The 19,834-nt window shown below is 44.0% G+C and overlaps 2 protein-coding genes and 1 long non-coding RNA gene across 8 annotated transcripts in view; 1 reads left to right on the plus strand and 2 right to left on the minus strand.

The window, feature by feature from the left end:
* Positions 1–19,834, minus strand: part of LOC120417918 (neurogenic locus protein delta) — a 40,782-nt gene that overhangs the window by 12,642 nt on the left and 8,306 nt on the right. For both annotated transcript variants that reach the window (XM_039580156.2, XM_052707180.1), the window contains 2 exons: positions 7,173–7,478; positions 3,780–3,843 (listed from right to left, as the gene is read on the minus strand). In XM_039580156.2, coding sequence (XP_039436090.1) covers positions 3,780–3,843; positions 7,173–7,478 — 370 coding nt within the window. The remainder of the gene's footprint in view (positions 1–3,779; positions 3,844–7,172; positions 7,479–19,834) is intronic.
* Positions 8,656–19,074, minus strand: LOC120417920 (uncharacterized). The gene is made up of 3 exons (XR_005605524.2): positions 18,076–19,074; positions 13,686–18,014; positions 8,656–9,435 (listed from the first exon to the last, which is right to left on the minus strand). It is a non-coding gene; the product is annotated as an uncharacterized LOC120417920 (long non-coding RNA).
* LOC128092730 (uncharacterized) lies at positions 9,447–13,675 on the plus strand. Of its 5 annotated transcripts, none has more exons than XM_052707178.1 (4): positions 9,447–9,853; positions 9,994–13,195; positions 13,260–13,336; positions 13,477–13,675. In XM_052707178.1, the coding sequence occupies exon 2, from the start codon at positions 10,239–10,241 to the stop codon at positions 12,972–12,974; it is 2,736 nt and encodes a 911-aa protein (XP_052563138.1). In that variant the 5' UTR covers positions 9,447–9,853; positions 9,994–10,238; the 3' UTR covers positions 12,975–13,195; positions 13,260–13,336; positions 13,477–13,675. The 5 variants fall into 5 exon arrangements, with proteins under 5 accessions (XP_052563138.1, XP_052563136.1, XP_052563137.1 ...); XM_052707176.1 differs by having other exon boundaries at positions 13,263–13,336; XM_052707177.1 differs by having other exon boundaries at positions 9,447–9,712; positions 9,777–9,853; positions 9,994–13,336.

Genomic DNA, 19,834 nt, shown 5'->3' on the forward strand with positions numbered 1-19,834 from the left:
CGTTTCGGCGATATCGCGCGAATGTGGAGAAAAGGGTCAAAGCAATGGGCGCGCAGCACACTCATCAGGAAATGAGCAGCAGTTTTCGAGATATGTTTCTCTCTCTCGCTACTCTTTTCCCAAATTCCAGCCCCGTAAGTTTGTAAGTGAGTGTGTGTGCTGCTGGCTTCGGAGGTCGAATTTTAGTTTCAATTGATTAAGTTGAAAATCGAAGCCCAAATTAAACAAATTTAACATTAATTTCAATTCTCCGGGGGGCCTACGGGCACTCGGTGATGGGAAGAGGTGCCGGGCCCGGCTCGTATGGAAAACTAGAGAAATGATTAATCGTATTTTGCCTCTCCACATACGCACTGCTCGTCGGTGGTGGCAGCAGCAGTGCTCACAAACATTGATTTAACCCAGATATGTGTGTATAACGGGGAGGAGGAGTAGGAGGATGCTGGGAGCTCTGGGGCGCCGGGAAACCAGTAGTAATAAAACGGTGAGAAAAAAAATAGCTTGAAATGGATGGGTATAATCGAGAGGAAAACAATACACATTTTCAATATTTGGAGATTAGGAAGCGTAATTGAACTGCGGACGGACGGACTCCGGGAACCTGTTGATGCTGGGCGCCACAGGTTTCGCGAATCTCGTCGCCGCCGATCGCGATCGGTGACGGCGCGCCGGGGACAACTGGAATTCATCAATGGTTGATGGATGCGCTCTTTTTTTTCTTTTCAACAGTCGGTGGCTGTGGCTGAAACAGTACCAGCAGTAGTAATAAAGCTTAATTGATGCCTTCCAGAAACGCCGCAAAACCCCTGGCGGCGCAAAACTTGTTTGTGTCCGCCGTTCGGCAACGTGTTCTGTGGCAACATTGCATGCCAACCCGGCCGGGCAAGTATGCGCGCCCGACCAAGAGAATATCGAAGAGCAGAGACGAGACACTCGAGTGCACAACGTGGCTGGTTGGTTGGCTTGGCTGATGACTGCTGGATATGAAACACCTGTAGCCCGCTTTTCAGCGCTTTTGCCTTTTTATGCTTTGGCACAACATACACACACTGACACACATACAACCGGACGCGCGCGCACTCGCTCGCTCATAACAAGCCCCACTCACTGCTGCTCGGTGTGCACAACTTGTCCAGAACATTCAAAAAATCATACGAGCGAGCCTTGAATGTTCAGTTATTTGTGCCACTATGGGCCACTGAAGCTGCACATTCCTCCGGCACTACAATATACTGATCTCTTGAGCGCGAGCGCGCGCCAGATCGTTCGAAAGGCTTTTGAAACTTCATTCCATCGGGCAGCACTAAAAATCTTTTTATTTTAGCTTTTAATTTCGGGTTCAAAAATGACCGCTGCTTTTTTAATATCCCCCTTTTTTAACTTCGTTACTGGTTTATGATAATTTTAACAGATGCTCGACCGAACGTGCAAAGAGGAATTCCAGATCAATTAAGTTAAACTGGGCTTCGCGAAATTTTTAGTTTTGTGTAGACAACATCCTGCAATGGGACAACTAGTTTTTTTTTGCGATTTTGCAACCCAAAAAGTCAATAGTTTAAAAATTAGGAAAAAGCTAAATTCGTTAATTGGAAACACGAAAACTAAATTTTCGATTTTTGCTAGCTTAGCTAAAAATCAGCACCTACGGTGAAAATTCTTAAAGTAAAAAAAAATCCGGTAACGAAAAAAAAACTTCAAGACCAATCCAGGCTTTCTCGCTAGACCATCAATCCGTTGCAGGGTCGCAGAGCGGTTTTCATCAAAATTAGTGTTGCAGGTTTTGAGCGGAATTATGCAACATTTAACCATTTTACACGCAGGTTAATAAAATCGTTTGTTTGTATTCATTTGGAATTTAGTAAGATCGGTTGACGAGTTTGTTCCAGGTTATGCACTTATTTAAACAATTTTAATAAAGGATGTATTGGAACCTAAAGTTATCTAGTACATCCTGTAACTGTAACAGGTAAAAAAACAAATGAGTACGAAACGCGGAAACAATCTAAAATCAAAGTTTCCGGTAGTGGAATACCACCTTTAAGCTAACCTGTGGGAATATTATGTTTTTTAAGGATAAGCCTCAAAACTCGATTCATATTCAATTGTGGGCGGAAAGGGATCGTCCTCCGAGCACATGTAATTATGCAATGCACCTTTTGCTTTGGTGCCCATCGGAATAGAACTTCCGGCTCAACTCGCAGCACATCCGGTGCTTCATGTTGATCCAGATCTTTCAGAGATTATGAATTGAGCGCAAAAATGAGCAACAGTTGTTGTTGTTGAACCAAACACAGAAAAAAGCACTTCTCTTTTCGAAAGAAAGAATACACAAAAAAAATCCTGGACGAACGAAATCGTGTGAGTGCTCGGAACCCAAACGGAGCCATGTGATGATCGAGAAACAACAACAGCAAGGTGGAAATATCCTCCCAGAGTGGAATTAGATTTTATTATGCCCTCTTTCCCTACGCGACGACGACGTCGACGAGTCCCAAGTGTGGGTCGTAGGAAGCAGCCATATGTTCAACGTGGAACTGCTGCTGCGAGTTGCCTACCGCAGCACTGAGGATGTGCTTACGATTTGGGCCCTTGAAAGAACGTGTGGTAGGAGGGTAGATTTACCTCACTCAGTTTTTTTTTAAATTCAATCTAAAGCAGAGAACTGGTGCGCCGCCATTCGAAAGAGGAAGTGAACAGAACAATACCGAATGTTATTACACTACACAGGATTTCCTTTCACGAAGCATACGACGAAGCATGGTTTTGGAACGAAAATAAAGCATATGCATGGGCCCGTGTAACCGGATCACCGAATAGGTGAAGAAGTGATTATGAAAGCACCTTCTAACAAACACACAAAACAGGCGCGCACGCCGGCGTCGTCACACGTGTGTGTCCTGCGCCTAAAGCACCCTAACGAAATAGAAGAACGACGTTTAATTCGTGTTTGCGTTACACCTATTAGACTGGATCCCGAAAATTATAGCTGCTCAAGTGAATACGTAAGCAACACAGCATTTTCTCCAATTAAAACCCAAAAACGGTTTTAAAGCGAAAAAAAAAGAAACTCACGAGCACACGGAGAGTGTCCCATCCCATCATAAGTGGTCAACAAAAACATAAATGGAATATTCAAGTGAAGACATCAAGCAAACGAAATTAATTGCTTTAAATTCACTGCGCTGGGACGCGCAACACAGCAGGCTGAGGCAATTTTATTCCTGTTCTTGTTACGTACAGAATGGGAATGGGGCGCACACACGAACTTCCTGCCGGTGGGATGGACTCCGGGAGCAAGGTGCATCTTTCCTGCTCTTCTCGCAAGGGTGAACAAGCGGGAAAGACGTAAACCGAAAACGTTCCTGTAATGAGAGGTTTATTTTCCAACGATTTTCGGTTCGCTCTATTGCCAAGATAATTCAAGAAGTAATCTAATAACAAATACTGCAACGAAGCAAGTGCACCAGGCGCACAATCAACTTGAAACTAATTACCTACTTATGAATGGATCAGGAACGACCGTTGGAGGGATTCTTTTTTGGGGGGGAAACGTGCACAAAATGCGCATCCAGCGCGAGACTCGAATCGCTAGAAGTGGGTTTAAAGGCTTTAATGGGTCGTGCCAGACGTGATCAAAAAAAGGGAATCGATCGAAAGTGTGGTGGGGGAGATCGCACACACCCCACCCACGCATACACAATGGCACGTTATTGTTCGGAAATCGTTCTACGAGGGGAACAAGGAAAAGCTTTGATTGAAAGTGATGACCCTCAACTTACCGTGCGCTCTGGATGTCGTTTCGTTCGTATCAAGCCATGCTTCAACTATCAGCGTGAAGGTGCCCTGTGTAGGATGAAAAAAGAAGAGGTAAATAAATGTATTTTGCGTGAGGGGAGGCGTAAGTTTAGCAAGAGCCTAGAGTTTACGCGAAAAAAATAACTAACAAAAAATTTCCCGGAAGGTTGCATCATTTAAAATAAAATGACAAATGACAAATGATAGAATTATGTCCTGCTCAGAAGTAGTACCGCAGTCTTGAATATCCCCAACTTAATTATCCCAATTTTTGTTCTTGGTTAGATTAACCATAACTTTATTATCCTTAAAACATTTAACCAGAACCAGAAAATTGTCATTTCTTAATTTGCTGGATTTAACAGCTATATTCTTTTTTGTTAAATTGGATATTTTAACGAACCATTCGATTATCCCAATTCCAAGTATCGGTTAAAAATAAAAGAAAAACAATTTTCAAAAACAATCCATTGGCTCAGGTAAAAGTCTGTAAAATCTAAAATGATAGTTTTCCAAAAAAAAAAAAGTTCAAAAAACATGAAATAGATAAGAATGTTTGGTATGGTAAAGAGATTTCAACCTCACCAGCAACCATCATAAAAGTTCCACTCCAGCGTCATTTGTTAAACGGTTACATGTGTTCGGGATTCGCCTACTTCCAAGTGTCGGATAACTCATCAAACATCAAACCTGCCTCTGCGCAAACAGCAGGAGGTGCTGTCGTGTAGATCCTTCCCAGGATCTGGAAAAAACCGGAAGTCGAAAGATATAGCAGTAGAAATCCTCCGAAAACCACATTTCTTCTCGTGCAAACAGGAAACGCATTTGAAAGCCCCCGGCTTAAATTTCAGCCAATTCAGTTCGCAGCAGAACCGGAAATAAAGATCCTTGCCAAGCGACGGGAGGAGGGGAGAGATCCAAACAGGATTCGGCAGCGATCGTGGCCACATTTCATATACATTTAACGACGTTGATCACTTTCTCAAATTTCCAAGCATCTTCGGCAAGGCGAACTGAAGGGACAGGAAGTGTGTGGCAGCACTTGAGCCGAATAAAAACGTTTGTTTGCTGAGGAAACTTGAATTTTCGGTCAATTTTGTATCAATGCATTAATGGTGTCGCGGACATTTTTCAAAGCAATCAACGATTTGAAGTTTTTCTCCAAACCGTTTGTTCGTTCGTTCGGTGGAAGTGGAATTCGCACTTGTAGGCACGATCGTCCCAAGTACTTTTCTCTTAAAAGTAATGTTTTATATCGAGAGAGAGAGAGAGGTTGAGCCGGTTGAGCCACCCGTTCTCTTGAGCTAAGCACTCTGCAGAACAAACATATTCATAAGAAAGAGCATGGGAAGGAGCAGGTAATTCCGACCGGATCGATGGTTGTCATGAATCAATTAAAGGTCTCGACGATCGCACGAGCACAGTCGTGGCCACGGTGGGATCGCGTCGCCTGGCCGAAAATAGCTGCTTTTGCCCTATGTATTCAGTTGGTATGCCATACAACGGAATAAAAAACATGAACAGCAGATGCTTCCTTTCGACAGCAGCGGCCCAACAGGGAGAGTGAGTCTGCATAAACACGAAAAATAAGGAGTGATAAATACCTCAAAGAGAAACGCTTTTTCACATATAGCATGTAGTTAAACTGGTATTCTTGAAGAAAATTAAAGTTTTTCGGCCTGTCTCCCCAAAGTTTGTGCCAACTATTTGCCTATATGTTATTGTTAAATATCTCTCGTTTGACTGGATTAGTCACAACTTGTGGCGAACGACGAATAGAGCTGCATTTTTTTTTTTTCGTTTGCAAATTCAACGCCTTTTCGGCACATTTATCATCGCGGTTTCCTCGGCGTTCTAAATTCGGCCAAATCCAGAGAGAAAAAGCGCACTTTTTTTCGCGTCTTTTGCGTCGGAAAATGCCAAAAATGTTTTAGCGTGCGAAATTAGATTTGTTTGGATCGCCGACCGATTGCCAGCCATCGATAGAGCAAAAATAGAAGACGCGGGTCTGGCGGGTGTCTGATTTTTCTGGGAGTCTGCTAGGCGGATTGTAACAGGAATGAAGGATAAAAAAATGATTTAAAATTTATGGAATTATAAGATCCAAAACAATACTGAAAAGTTATGCTGTCCAGATTCGACTAGGGTGGCACCCTAGGTCGCACCAGTTCGATCTGTCAACATTGCACCACCATTAGGTTTTACACACACACACATTTTTACAGAGATAGACGTGCAAAAAATGTAAACAGTGCAGCCAAGCTGTCAAATTTCTAACCTCGAAATCGAGTCGGCGTAAAACCTAATTGTAAGGCTCTAAAAGCCAGATTTCAGAATTACTTTTTCGAAGAATTTTTACTTGAATAAAACGAGAAACTTCTCGATTTCGAGCAAAGTTCAGAGGTCCAGTAGTGGAAACTTTTAAAAATAAGGAATGTTGTGTTTTTCAGCATTACAAAATTCTGAAACACAATAGCTTGTATTAAATTGATTAGGCCATTGCAGATTTTATTTCAAGTATCCCCCCCCCTCCTACTTTCAAATTGCCTCAAAAAAATTAGAGGTCAAAAAAATATTGCTAAAAATTTAAATTTAAACTGAAAAAACTTGGTCAGTCGATTGTACATTATTTGGGATACATTAATTGAAGTATATTTTGGTATTTTTAATCAAACAACATCTTATTATATTAGTTTGTGATTTGTTTAGGCAAATTTTAAACTAATTTCAATATACAAGACGACTCGAGTTTTTGAAAGCAGTTTTGAGGAAAACTTTATAAATAACAAAAGTTATCCGTGTTGCAAACGTTCAATAGGACAAGAACAAGCAATCTGTTGAGTTCAAAGATAGGTTAAAGTTGAATGGGATGTTATAAAATCTTTTTGAATCCTTCCTTATTTCTTTGATATCTAAAGTCTTCTATGCCAAAATGTTCTCAAATGCGACGATATCAGAGTACCAAATAGGACTCTCAGTAACAGCCATGACATTTCCACTCGCAAAACATCGATATTCTATTATTTTGCTACTTTCTATCACGATATCAAGCAAGAAGAATGTGGAACCGAAAGGAGTTCACTCAATAGGACGGGGTCGTTGAATTCGATTGTGGAACTTTTTCGGGGGTTGACATTCTCGATTCTCAACCCACGGGTCATAAAACTTTTTTCGTTTTTGCGACATAGATTTTTGGGAACTGGCAGAAATAACGAACGAAAAAACAATTTACTAGCATGCCGACACGCCACGCACGCGTCCCAAATCTTGCAGCAGTAGTTTTGATAAATCATTCGATTACCATAAACCAACCACGGTGCTTTCACGGTTTGGGTTGGGTCTATTTCTAGTACACAGGGTTAAGGGTGGTGACTTACCGGCCAACCAAACTCGAACGGGAACCGGATCGGGTTCTCGAATGGCACTTGCTTGCTCCGCTCGGTCAGGTTGAGTGAGTTGCCTTCCAGCACGGGTGTAATAACGTTGCCGAACGTGCACGGCGAGGACGGATCGATTTTGGCCTGGTAATGCTTCAAACATGCCCGAAACCGTGTCTTGCATGCCCCGATACAGTTCCCGCTAACCGGGTCGGACCGCCCCGAACAGCAAGCTCCCTCGTTATCCACCCCTCGCTCGTTGTTGAAATATTTGAGCTTTAGCTCGAAAAGTCCCGAACATTCAGTCTGTAAATGGAGAAGAAGAAAAGAAAAAAAGTACGTCGATTAGAGAGGTTAATTCCACTGTGTCAACATTGTTCATCTCCCGGAAGCCGACATGTGAAAACAGCAGAATTTATGAGGTTGAGATCACCTGCCCAACGCGCTTTTTTGTTGTTTTTTTAAGATGCTGTGTGAATTACTCGGATCCAGCAACAGTATCATGTACAGCGTTGACCAAAAAGATGTACTTGACTTTTGCCCTTAATACCCAACAAGACCATTCCGAGCCACCCAGACTACCAGACTTAATTAGGAAACAGTTTCCAAGAAAGAAATAAAACAAAACTGAATGTTAAAAATATATTTAATTACATTTATTTCTCGCGCGTTGCCTTTTTTGAGCCTATCCTCTTTGAAAGCTACATGGGAAAAAAATCCGAGCACTTTTATAGTAGTCAGATCACACAAAGCCCACCGTCGTTATGCGCCACATCAAGAAGAAGAAGAAAAAAAAATAGTGGTGGATAGATGCTCTGCTCTTTAGCGGCTCCACCGTGTTGGTTCCCGGGAGATTATTTGATATCTCTATATAAAACAATCATGATAAAACGCTGCTTTGCGCGCGGCCAACAAAAGAAAGACAAAACTCATTATCATAATTAATAATTAAAATAATGAAGCAGTCCCAGCATCCCGGACTGACTGACTGCACCACCGGCAACAAACGATCTGGCCCCGCGCGCGCTCTTGGGAACCGGTAATTTCTTTTTTGGGTGTTCTCTCTCTCCCTAATGTTGTTCGCGTTCGCGCTTAAGCGGTTGCAAAGCGTTTGCCCGAAATTCATCAATCTGTTAATCACAAAACTGCTGCCCCTTCCCCAAGCAAAATAACGAAGGAAATTTCGATTGTGTTACACATAACACCACTTTTTTTCTCTCTGTTTCTTGGTGAGGAATCGCGGTTATGTTGCACAAGGAAATTTAGGCAAACCCTCGGGGAAACCTGTTTAATTTTGCGCTAATCGATTCATTTAACATTTCATTCTAAAAAGCTGTAGCACGGGAACTTTTTGAAGACCCGAAGTCGAAGTCGGCACAGTTTCTACATCTTTGTTTAGAAGTTGCTGTTACAGTCAGGGTCGGGCTCGACAACCCTTTATGTAACAAAAAAAAAAAAAAAAAATACATTAAAGTTGGCATCGAGCACTCTTATCAAAACCATAAAAAGAAGTCGTGTGCACAACAGGAAACACAGAATTATGATGAAAGCCTTATTGATTGGTAAAACTTGATCAGCTCAGTAATGATAACTCAAAAAAAAAAAAACCGGGCCTAATTTGCATTGGAGACACCCGAGCATAATTAAATATCATTGCATGCATTGCCTCGCTATAGCAAAAGAAAGTTGCGGTATCGTTCGCTTGCTCTTCTCCGGCCAGAGAATGCCGGCCGGCCGGCTCCAAAATACAAGCAAGAACCAATTGGCGCTTTCCCCGCGCAGTACTTGCATGAGGGTTTGTTTGGAGAGCCTGCAGCAAAGTGTCGCATCAACTTCCATCTGATATTAAACTGTAAATGATTTTAGGTCCTCGCGCTCGCTCGCGATTGTAAAAATAAACCAGTTTCGAGCCCGCGGGAAGAGCGCTCCATATGTGCCGCAGCGGTCCCGAAGTTCATCTGTCTTCCTCCCTGCGCCCAATTTTAACGGGGGAGAAGGGGGTGCTGGTGGGTTGAGGGACGCTCGAAAGCCCAGGACAAACAAATAAAACAACACACGAGAGCGAGAAAAAAAATATTCTCAATCATGGGAACACAACGAAAACAGGCTGCAAAACTTGAAAAACTGCACGATTTTTCCTCCTTCTTTCCTTTTGGGACCTCTCCTTCGAGAATCGTTTTACGTCCGTTCATTTAACTGTTTTGGTTAAAAATTCTCGCGCTCTTCTCGGTCCGCGTCGTCTGCATGCGACCGGGTAAGGTACCTTTTACGACCGCTGAGACGGGCGCACTGCCAGACGGTGGAGGACCGACGGTGTAATCGACCGATGCCACTGGGAACTGTCAACGCGCGCAAAGGAGAAACGGAGAGAAGAAAAGTGCGTGTGTGACGCACAGGGGAGGTGCGTTTTTAGCAAGTCACCATTTTATCAAAACAAAGTGTGAATCTTGCGCGAAGTTAGTTTTCGGAGTTTGCGAGAGAAAAAGTGGGGTAAAGCTGTGGAAGTTTAATTTTATTGAAATTAAAACACGAGCACACCTGTAAGTAGAAGAAAAGATAAAGTTAGTGCGAATTTCGAAGACTGAAACATTTAATACTTACCAGCAGCGAAGGAAGCAACAGAAACTGCACCGTCGTCGCCTACCGTCACTGAACGCTACATTGTACAGTGTCGGTAGTTTGTAAGTAAACCTGAAATCCAGAGTTTTTTTTGAAAAGGACCAATAAACTATTGTCTTTCATATGTTTATAGGACCTAATCAAAAAAAACTCTAGAAATGGAAAGTAAACAAAATATTAATAAAATTATACACAAATGCAGGAAGTGGAACGAAGGAGAAGATAAGGAAGAGGAAGAAGTGTAGGAGAGATAGAGGAAATCGTTGGAAAGGAAGACTAATTAAGTAAGTGAAATTCAAACAAACATGTACACAAATAACTAAATAAAAACTTACCTTTTTAGTTTTGTAGCTGTCGAAAACGACTGCTGACAGAAAGTTAGTTTTTTACTGACAATCACCCGAACAAACTACAAAATTAATTACGGGTCCAGTAATCCTCTCCACGATGGCCGACGAAACAACATTCTGCGGTGCGTGTGGACTCTTCTTCGACAACGTGGATCGGATAATCACCTGCAGCAGATGCGACATGATCTACCACTCACGCTGCGTGGACGCAACGGCGGCGGAAAATGAGTGGTGCTGCCCGGAAGGTTGTTGGTGCGAAGAAAACAAAGAAGCCCAAAGCAACAACAATAACGACGGTTCTAAGAGCTCATCCGAAGAAGCAAGCGAGATGCCAGATGCGGCGACTGAACCGGATAAACCGGAGGTCGTCAAGGTCGCGTTGGATCAGCATGCGGAGCAGTTCGATGCTGAACGTTGGATACGAGAGAAGCAGCTAGAAATCGAGGTAGAACTAGCAGAACGGCAGGCCCGGATCGATCGCGAGCTGCAAGCCAAAGAAAAGAAGATGACCGAAGCGATCCGGAAGGAGATGCGACGGTATGAAACAAACTTGGAGCTTGAGCAGAGGAAAAAGTCGGACCACAACAGGCGAATGGCAGAATTGGATAGCTCGTACCGTAGAAGGTCTTCGCTCATCGACGAGCAGCTGGAGCTCATCAAATTCGGCTTCGAAAAGCTCCTGCCCTCCCCCCAAATCGTTGACTTGGCGAAGGAGGAGGAGGAGGATGCAGAAAACGAAACGGATGCTGAACGCGATGAAAACTCGTCGGATCCGGGCGAAGAGAGCGATGGAAGTTTGAAAGTTCGCGCAGAGGACACCAGCGAGAACGAGACGAAGCTGTTAATGCAAGATTTCGTCAGCATAAGTCCAAACGGGCTGGGGCAGCAGTGTTCCGGATTTGAGAAGGCACGACTGGCCGCGGGCGGGGGACTCACAAGACAGTCTCCTTGTTATCCGATCGACCCAGTACAGTGGCCAAAGTCTCTCGGAACGCGAGAAGGATCCTCAACCCATGGAGTGACGGACGAACGAAACCTTGTGGGGCTTCGCCACTTGCTTGAAGGTGCGGCGCAAAATACTGGACACTTTCCTCGCCATCTGTCCGAGCCAGACATCGTAAAGCGTCATCTGTCGTTGGAATGCCCGGAACTACTGCCACAATGCCGTTTGGAGGAAGCATGCGAGGCCGAGCGTTCGGTCGACGGACTTGAACAAATCAAATCGCTCGAAATCGTGGAAGACATACTGCGCGAGCAGATGGAGGGGGCGGATCTCACGCTTGAGAATCCGCTCACAAAACAAGACCCAGCCAGCGTTCTCCTAGACGCGGAGCAACGGCTCTGGGCACCAACTAGGTCGACGGAACCAAAGATTTTCTTGTTGACCAACCCGGACACGATAACCGGGACAAGCAGAAGAGGACAGATAGAGGAAGCGGCTCGCTACTGTCTGAACGAGGACAGCTCGGGACTGAGCAGGGCCAACCAAACGCCACACGCATGCGACGATCATCAGTGGCGGTTCTGCGAGGGGATCGAAAGGCTGTCCGTCGACGTCCGCATGCAACTCGTCGCAAACTGGAAGTTCGGTGACGACTTGAAATGTCAGCTGGAGAAATTGGGCCAACGCGATGCGTGCCGGGAGCTGCACATCCTGGTAGCTCTTCCGCTCGTGAGCACGGTCGACTTCAGCCCGCAAAAGGAATTCACCAGGGATGCATCGACTGCGGACGAGGCCACTTCTGTCGCTTTGATCGAATGTGCACAAGCAGTTCGACCGGGACTCGGAAGTGTAAGGGCGATGCTCTGCCTACAGCAAATGGCGGAGACACGTGGCGCGTGGCCAAGAATCACGCGGAACAGTGGGTGGATCTTTGCGGTGAGGACAACCGGCGGCGAAAAATGGCTACTGTCATCGGTGCGTCAGAAACCACACTTGAGCCACCACATGTTGAAAGCAGAAGAGCTATCGGCGCATAACAGCATCGTTGTAGCGGCTGACGACGCTCGGCGGGAAGAATTCTTCGGAGAGCTGAGATCGATGGAGTCGGTTGTAGCAGTCGAGGTGAATCTGCACCAAGCGTCGTTTGAAGATCTGGACAGTCCGAAGGAGCACAGTACACTGCTGAGTTCGGCGGCATGTGCTCAACAAGATCCGGCGAGTACTGATCGAACAACGCTGATAAATGGTGCAAGAGACTCGAAGAATGCTGTTCGCGCCAATGGTGGCAGCATCGACAAACTACTCCAAAACAACAGCACGCCGCTGAGGAACCCGAGCGTTGGACTTTTGCCGAAAGGTTCTCGGATCCCAACGAACGCCGAGGTTGATTACGGTGAGGGCAACTACGGCGTGGGGAATCAACCCTGTGTGATGGCTTCAGCGAGAGCTGTGGCACACAAACAAGATGATCTGGGACTAGGAATCCCGGACAGCACTGCGAGACTGTGTGCGGCGCAACCAGTGATCGTCGTTGAGCAACTGCCAGAGCATATCGGTGCGCAGAAGCCGACGATTGGAAACGTCAGTAAGGCGACGAACCTGGTTGCCACCAAGCGCAACGCGATGGATATCAACAGCAGCAACAAGTACGAGTGGGCAAAAAAGCAGATAAACCAGGTGGAGCACTGGTCGATGGGCGATCGGCCGCAGCAGGTAGACTTGGAGACCGGAAACTGGAAGTGCCTAGCTGAAAGAAAAACGGTGAACGCAGCGGTGATAGAGATTTTTGGTAAATCCGACGCGCCGGACGGCCCGACGGATGTTACGGGCTGGGGTGTTACGACCGCTGAGACGGGCGCACTGCCAGACGGTGGAGGACCGACGGTGTAATCGACCGATGCCACTGGGAACTGTCAACGCGCGCAAAGGAGAAACGGAGAGAAGAAAAGTGCGTGTGTGACGCACAGGGGAGGTGCGTTTTTAGCAAGTCACCATTTTACCAAAACAAAGTTTGAATCTTGCGCGAAGTTAGTTTTCGGAGTTTGCGAGAGAAAAAGTGGGGTAAAGCTGTGGAAGTTTAATTTTATTGAAATTAAAACACGAGCACACCTGTAAGTAGAAGAAAAGATAAAGTTAGTGCGAATTTCGAAGACTGAAACATTTAATACTTACCAGCAGCGAAGGAAGCAACAGAAACTGCACCGTCGTCGCCTACCGTCACTGAACGCTACATTGTACAGTGTCGGTAGTTTGTAAGTAAACCTGAAATCCAGAGTTTTTTTTGAAAAGGACCAATAAACTATTGTCTTTCATATGTTTATAGGACCTAATCAAAAAAAACTCTAGAAATGGAAAGTAAACAAAATATTAATAAAATTATACACAAATGCAGGAAGTGGAACGAAGGAGAAGATAAGGAAGAGGAAGAAGTGTAGGAGAGATAGAGGAAATCGTTGGAAAGGAAGACTAATTAAGTAAGTGAAATTCAAACAAACATGTACACAAATAACTAAATAAAAACTTACCTTTTTAGTTTTGTAGCTGTCGAAAACGACTGCTGACAGAAAGTTAGTTTTTTACTGACAATCACCCGAACAGTACCTGCACCAACAGTGTCTGCACACTACACACCTGTGATGCATCACAATATGCTTGAGATATTCGGAATAGATTTTTGTTTTAAATCTTTCAAGTTTTAACAGCTTGAATTTATTTTTAGTTTTTACTTTATTTGGGGGGTTTATTCGGATATGTTGAGGTACCTTGAAACAGTTTCAAAGGAACTTAGGATGATCAAATCGTTTTAAAAAATATTTGCAATTCAGTTTTAAAAATACCTTCTTTTCCTGTCATTCCCTAGCAGTTGAGCAGTTTGATTCGATTATCCAAAGTGTTTTTTCCGATGACTTCGGACAATCCAGTCTGGACTATATTTAAACGCAGTTATAAATAGGTACATTCGAATAATTCTCCGCACTATCTGTGAATCCTGATAAACTGCCATAAACCTGGAGATTTATGGCGTTATTCAATAGGAGAGTCTTTATTTCATTACCGTTTTAGTAAAAGTACGTTTCTCGGATGTAATTTTTCAGGTTTTGTTAAGAAAACTTATTATCTAAAATGCTGATACAGTTTTTTGGATTATCATTTGTTTGTTTTGGATATTGCAAATTGTTATGCTCATAGAAAAAGTGAATGTGAGTGAGTGAGTTACAGCCAACTAATTTTCAAAAACTTTTATGCGAGTTGTTGTTGCTGTCGGGGTCAACTCCGTAGCTCTGCTTAGTATTATCCAGATACATGTGGATCCGTAAACCAATCAAATTAGGAGACCCGGACAACTGATACTGGCAGCACCGCCGCGCTTGAGGAAACAATAGAAGTAAATCTTGAGAGCCAAACTCGTGATTTGAAGCTCCACACCAATCTCTCACCCACTTGAAGCGCAACTTGCCGAAGCAATGGAGCTTGCAATTCCCGAGCCTTTTGTTGCAATGCATTAGTCGTCGAAGAGTTTCTTTTCTCCAAGAATGAAGACAATTTGTTGCTGCATCAAAAGGAGGCTCTCTAATGGTGAAAAAGCACCGTAGCAGCACTCCGCTCTCATGGACTTCACCTGTCTGAAATGTTGAATAAATTTACCACACGTGCTTTGCGCTACCGTTGCCTCAACTAAACTCAGCGACTGTAATTGTGGGTAAATTGAACTTAGAGTGCGCGTTCGTTCGCACGACCAATTAAGGCCTCGGGTTCAAACCTATTTTTGACACATTTAAAATCCATCAGTTCTGGAGCCCATCTTGTCGCGACAATGACGATAACGACATGACAACGATTACGTGCGTTGTTTTGGGCTTTTAAGAAAATTGCGTTTACGCGACCCAAGCAGAGAGCTTTTTAACGAGCTACTACTCATCGAAAATTAACCGCTGAGAACCGCCGGCCAGCCCAAGGAGAATAGGTGCTTTTCCCCTATATAGCATTTTCTTTTTTCGCTCGTCGTCGTCACAATTATGTTCATCTGTTACCTACTCCCGAGACCCGACCCCGGCCTTTCGAATGTATTGGGTGCCGTCGACTGCCTGCCATCCGTCGGTCGTTCCATTAGGAATGCAAGGTTTTCGTATACCGGTCGTCCCGGCCGCGCTGGTACGACGGAGAAGCGCTATCTGTCCAACTATCTCTTTGTGTGAGTGTGTTTTTATGTACACTTAAATGCTCCTGCTGCCATTTGGCTCTGTGTTGGTGGTGGTGGTGAATGAAAGGGTCCCCGCGCATATTTCAATGGTTGGACGCACCACTGGATGAGCTGCATAAAAAAAAAGCAAGGACCCGAGCAAACTTATGAACGGATGTAGCATTTAGCCTTACGGAAACTATGCTTGCTAGTGTGTTTGTATGCGTGTGAGTGCATATGGAATATCCGACTGTACGTTTCGTTTCGTTACACCAATCATGATCATATTTCAATAACTGATAAAAATCACTCCAGCGCTTAGTGCGCGAGGAAGATACGCAACAGTGTCACGCGGGCCGTCACGATACTTGGAAAAAACAGCAAAAGAATAAAAAATGATCACCAGATGTTTTCCGTTTTTCAGCTGGCGTTGGCGCGCGATTGTACGTGTTTTCAGATTTCTATTTGAAGTTGCTTGAAAAAAGGCAGCTGCCACCACGGACGAAAAAGGTCCGGAAAAAGAAAAGCAAAGAATTATTTTTTACGTTTCGAATTTTGTAGGCAGATGGAACCATCGTCTATCCTGTCAGAGTTCACACACGTGCAACGAACACACAGTCGGCCTGAGTAAACTTTAAAAATGTGCGCGATCAAACGAAACGGCAAGAAACTTTCGCGAGCAAAATAAATCAAAATGGGCCCCCAAAAACACGCGGGATGATTGACTCGAGGTCATTCAAAGCATTCACTAGAAAGTCCCAGTTTGTCCCGCCACCAGCCCCGCACTGACTGCCGGGACAGATGATCAAACACTCACAGTCATATTGTTGCCATCGAGAAATAAATTAAAACAATGTCACGCACCAAAAACGACCACGCCGTCAGGCTGCAACTGAAACGTCCAGTCATGTGTGCAGAGTTGCACGATTGAACGTTGTGTAATGAGTTTTTTGAGGATGAAAGTTGGTTTCTTGACTGTCGAAATTATGGACAGGGTCAGGTGAGCTATGTTTACCGATGAACTGCACCACTGAATGTCAATTATTGGATCGTTTTGGAGTTTTTTGCTACGGCAACTCTGGGTCCTCCACAAGTACATCTGACAGGTTTCAAAGAAACTCAAGGACGAAATATCCTTTTGTTTTGTATTAATTTGATCGGCATCATGTCCGAATCGTGTTGGCACTAAGTCTTTTAGTTCTTTCCAATATTGTAGGAGCACCCCCATTGTTCCAACTTCGGATCTTCAAAAAGGCTCCCTAGCTGGAATCTTCCTGGCGCCCAAGTACCACTCTCGCGATTCGGAGCTCCACTTTGCTCTCGATCTTCCTTTTTTCGTACAACAAGCCAACCTAATCTTGTCACTCATTTTTTAGGGCTGTAAAAGAACGCGTTTACGATCGCAGCAAGCCGATTTACAGCGCACGATAGGGTGAGCAAACGTTGTCACGCCGCTTTACGGCTCTTTTATAGTCGTAATTTATTGAAAAGCGTTCGACCGCGCGCACGCCGCTGCTCTGCTCCGCGAGGAAATAAGGTTTTCCGCCCAACGATGTTGATGACGATGATGGGTCATGCGCGGACACGTGGAATTAGTTATCAATGAGCGATCACCGTCGGTACGACCCAGCACACGGAGTGACACAAGATGGTACTTATTGGTCGGTGGTTGCCACGTCCGTCCGTGATTTCGATTTTGCGTTATAAACGAACCGTTCAAGTTGAGTTATTTTTCTCTCCTCGTTGATTTCTCATCGTTTCGAGCAGCACGGCACAGCGAGTAAGGTGTATTAAAGTGAACGTAAGGGCAATTAACAAACAAAGCAATTAATTACTTCAACTCTAATTAACAGAAAGATGTGAAGTTTTTTTTGTGGATGGATATAATTGGACTTTTTTTTGGAAACGTAACATAAACATCACATTAATACGTTAAACATTGTTAGAAAGATGAAAGGGTTTCTCATTTACCTCAAAAGTAGATAAACATTTTGCTTCTGAATTTATTGTAAATACAAAAAAATAATCAATTTTATTTACAAAAAAAAATCCAAGGACGAAAGTCCTTACGACGTCAAATCAGCAGCAGGTAGGTGCCAAAGAATCCGATCTCCTTGTCGATTTGACACAGAGAAGAAATCTTGTAAAGAGCCACCCGCTGCTGGTCACCCGTTAAGAATGATCGTTTGGCGCCAGGGTGGGTTCCAGGATGCCCCGGTACCGTCCGTTTACTAATCATATATGCTTCCAATGTTAATTTTTTCCCAAACTTACACGATATTGGAATCTGGAATTTTGTAACTTTGACTGCAGAGGATACTTTGAACCATCACGATCAATCGTCAAAAGTAATTACAAATCAACGAGGGGTCAGTAAATGTAAAGAGAGCAATGACAATCTAGCTTTGATTAGCTTTGTGTTTTTGAAATTTCTAAGATAGACAAAATCATCTGGAAATCCATATTTCAGTTTGACATCCACACCTGTTTTGGTCACCATCCTAATCTCTAATATTAGGTTTACGGTCCTACTTAATTAGCGATCCTCGACCGACGACGTTGCTGCATTTCCATGGGGTCATTTTCTGTGACGCACGGTATTTACTGTTGCCTCATTTTACTAACAAATCCGATTTGGCTCAATACCTAGAATAAGAGACGACAGGTCCACTGACTGGCTCTCACTCCCACTCCCGCGCTTCCTCCTCCTCCTCCAGCTACTCCAAGGGAGTAGAAAGTACCTCACCTTTCTGGATAATATGCGAAATTTATTTAATGGAATCGGTTCGTGCGTTTAATACGAATTTATACCTTCGCAGGCAGGCCAGGCAGGCAAATACTGCTGAAGTCACCGCTTTTATCGTTGCTACCTCGCACTCTTCTTGCTTGCTGGATTGCTGCTTCAAGTTGCGCTGCGCAACGTTCGCGCTCTCCACGGTCCTGCTGCCCGCCTGCCTGTCCGCCCGCCCGGTGCTGACCGGCAAATCGTGTGCCGTGGGAAAACAATTTGTTCCTTTTATTCTTCTTCGTCGTCGTCGTCGTCGTGGTGGTGGTGTGGAGTTCGCTTCATGCATACGTACACTCTCCGCTCACACTCCGCACGCCCGGACCGTCGGTTCTGAATGGAGCATTTTTCGCGGGTCGGCGGAAACGATTTAAGCTTGTTCCGAAAACCCATCTTTAAGGTGGTATGCATTTCTCCTCCTCCCCCTTGCTTATCCCGAACGATGGAGCTCTTAACGGGCGGGCGAAAGGTACGCGGTACACAATAGGGATGGATTTCCAAAAGCAACAACGGCCGTGTTTATTTTGAGATGTAAACCATTGTTGGCCCGCGCAGCTATAAATTATCGACGCGATGAATAAAGTGGTTCTCGGTTGCCTAGGTGGATTAATACACATTTTTTTGTTGTTGAATGTTCACCACTCGTTTACATCGGGCTATACGAAACGATGATGATGGTTGTGTAAGGTAAGCAAAGAAAACGAATGGACGAACAAACGGACGGACAGTTGGTGTGTTTGATACACTCCAGCATGCCGCTTCACACAACACTACCAATACCAACAAGAGCAAACAGCAATAACATCAATAACAGTAATGATCAAGCAGGAGTTGATAGTCAGTCAACGACGACGACGACGGGTAGCAAGTGATCGCGAGAGAAACCATTGGGAGGAGAAGATACACCACAGACGCAACGATGTGTGTGCAGCTGTGTTTTCGGATAGGAATTTTAACCTCAATCCCTCCCTACAAATACCACCCCAAACTCGCGCGGATTGGATTAGAGACGCGAAAGGAATCCGCAAAATTGTTTGGGAAAGATAGATTCGCTTTTTTATTTATTTGATCGGTGAATCATCACTATCGAAAAATGTCGTCAGATTGGAGCATAAAGAAGATCAAGATTATTCCTGATCGCAATCGGCTCAAAAAAAAAAAAAAAAAGACTTTGCGTTGGCGCATATTTATACAGTGCTCGTCAGAATTGGATAAACATTGGAAGAGCGATGATCTTGATGTTCGTTCCAAACAATAACCAACTAAATCAACTCTTAATCAGCATTTTTGAGTGCCGTATCTTCAACTGTAATTCAAAGCTTAAACACCCCGTAGTAAGGCCGTTGCAAATACTTTTCAAAGTTTATGTCGCCCCCCTCTCCCCTCCCCCCTTCAAAATTGGTCTGAAAATCAGCGGGCAAAAAAAAAATTTTTTCCAAAAAAACTTAAAAAATTTCATGAAAATAGAAGTCTAATCAACTGAAAACAATCTAGAGCGCATTTTTCTGCATTGTTTGAGCTTGTTTAAAAATGTTTTGAATTTTTATGAAATTCAACAGAAAATTCTTTAAAATGAATCCTAAACTAGCACATAAGCTAGCGTGGAAAAAAACTAGTCAGCTGCCACTAGCATATGTTTGAATATCTTAAAAAATGAGCTAATAGCGCGACTGAAACACGAGAAACTAATTTCCCGAAAAAACTCGCAGATGGATTCCACAAAAAAAGAAATCCTTGAGTTGCAGACGTGTCCTTTTTTCAAGTTCTTTTTCTTACAATGGTATA

This window comes from Culex pipiens, chromosome 2 (genome assembly GCF_016801865.2).
Source record: "Culex pipiens pallens isolate TS chromosome 2, TS_CPP_V2, whole genome shotgun sequence".
NCBI lineage: Eukaryota > Metazoa > Arthropoda > Insecta > Diptera > Culicidae > Culex > Culex pipiens.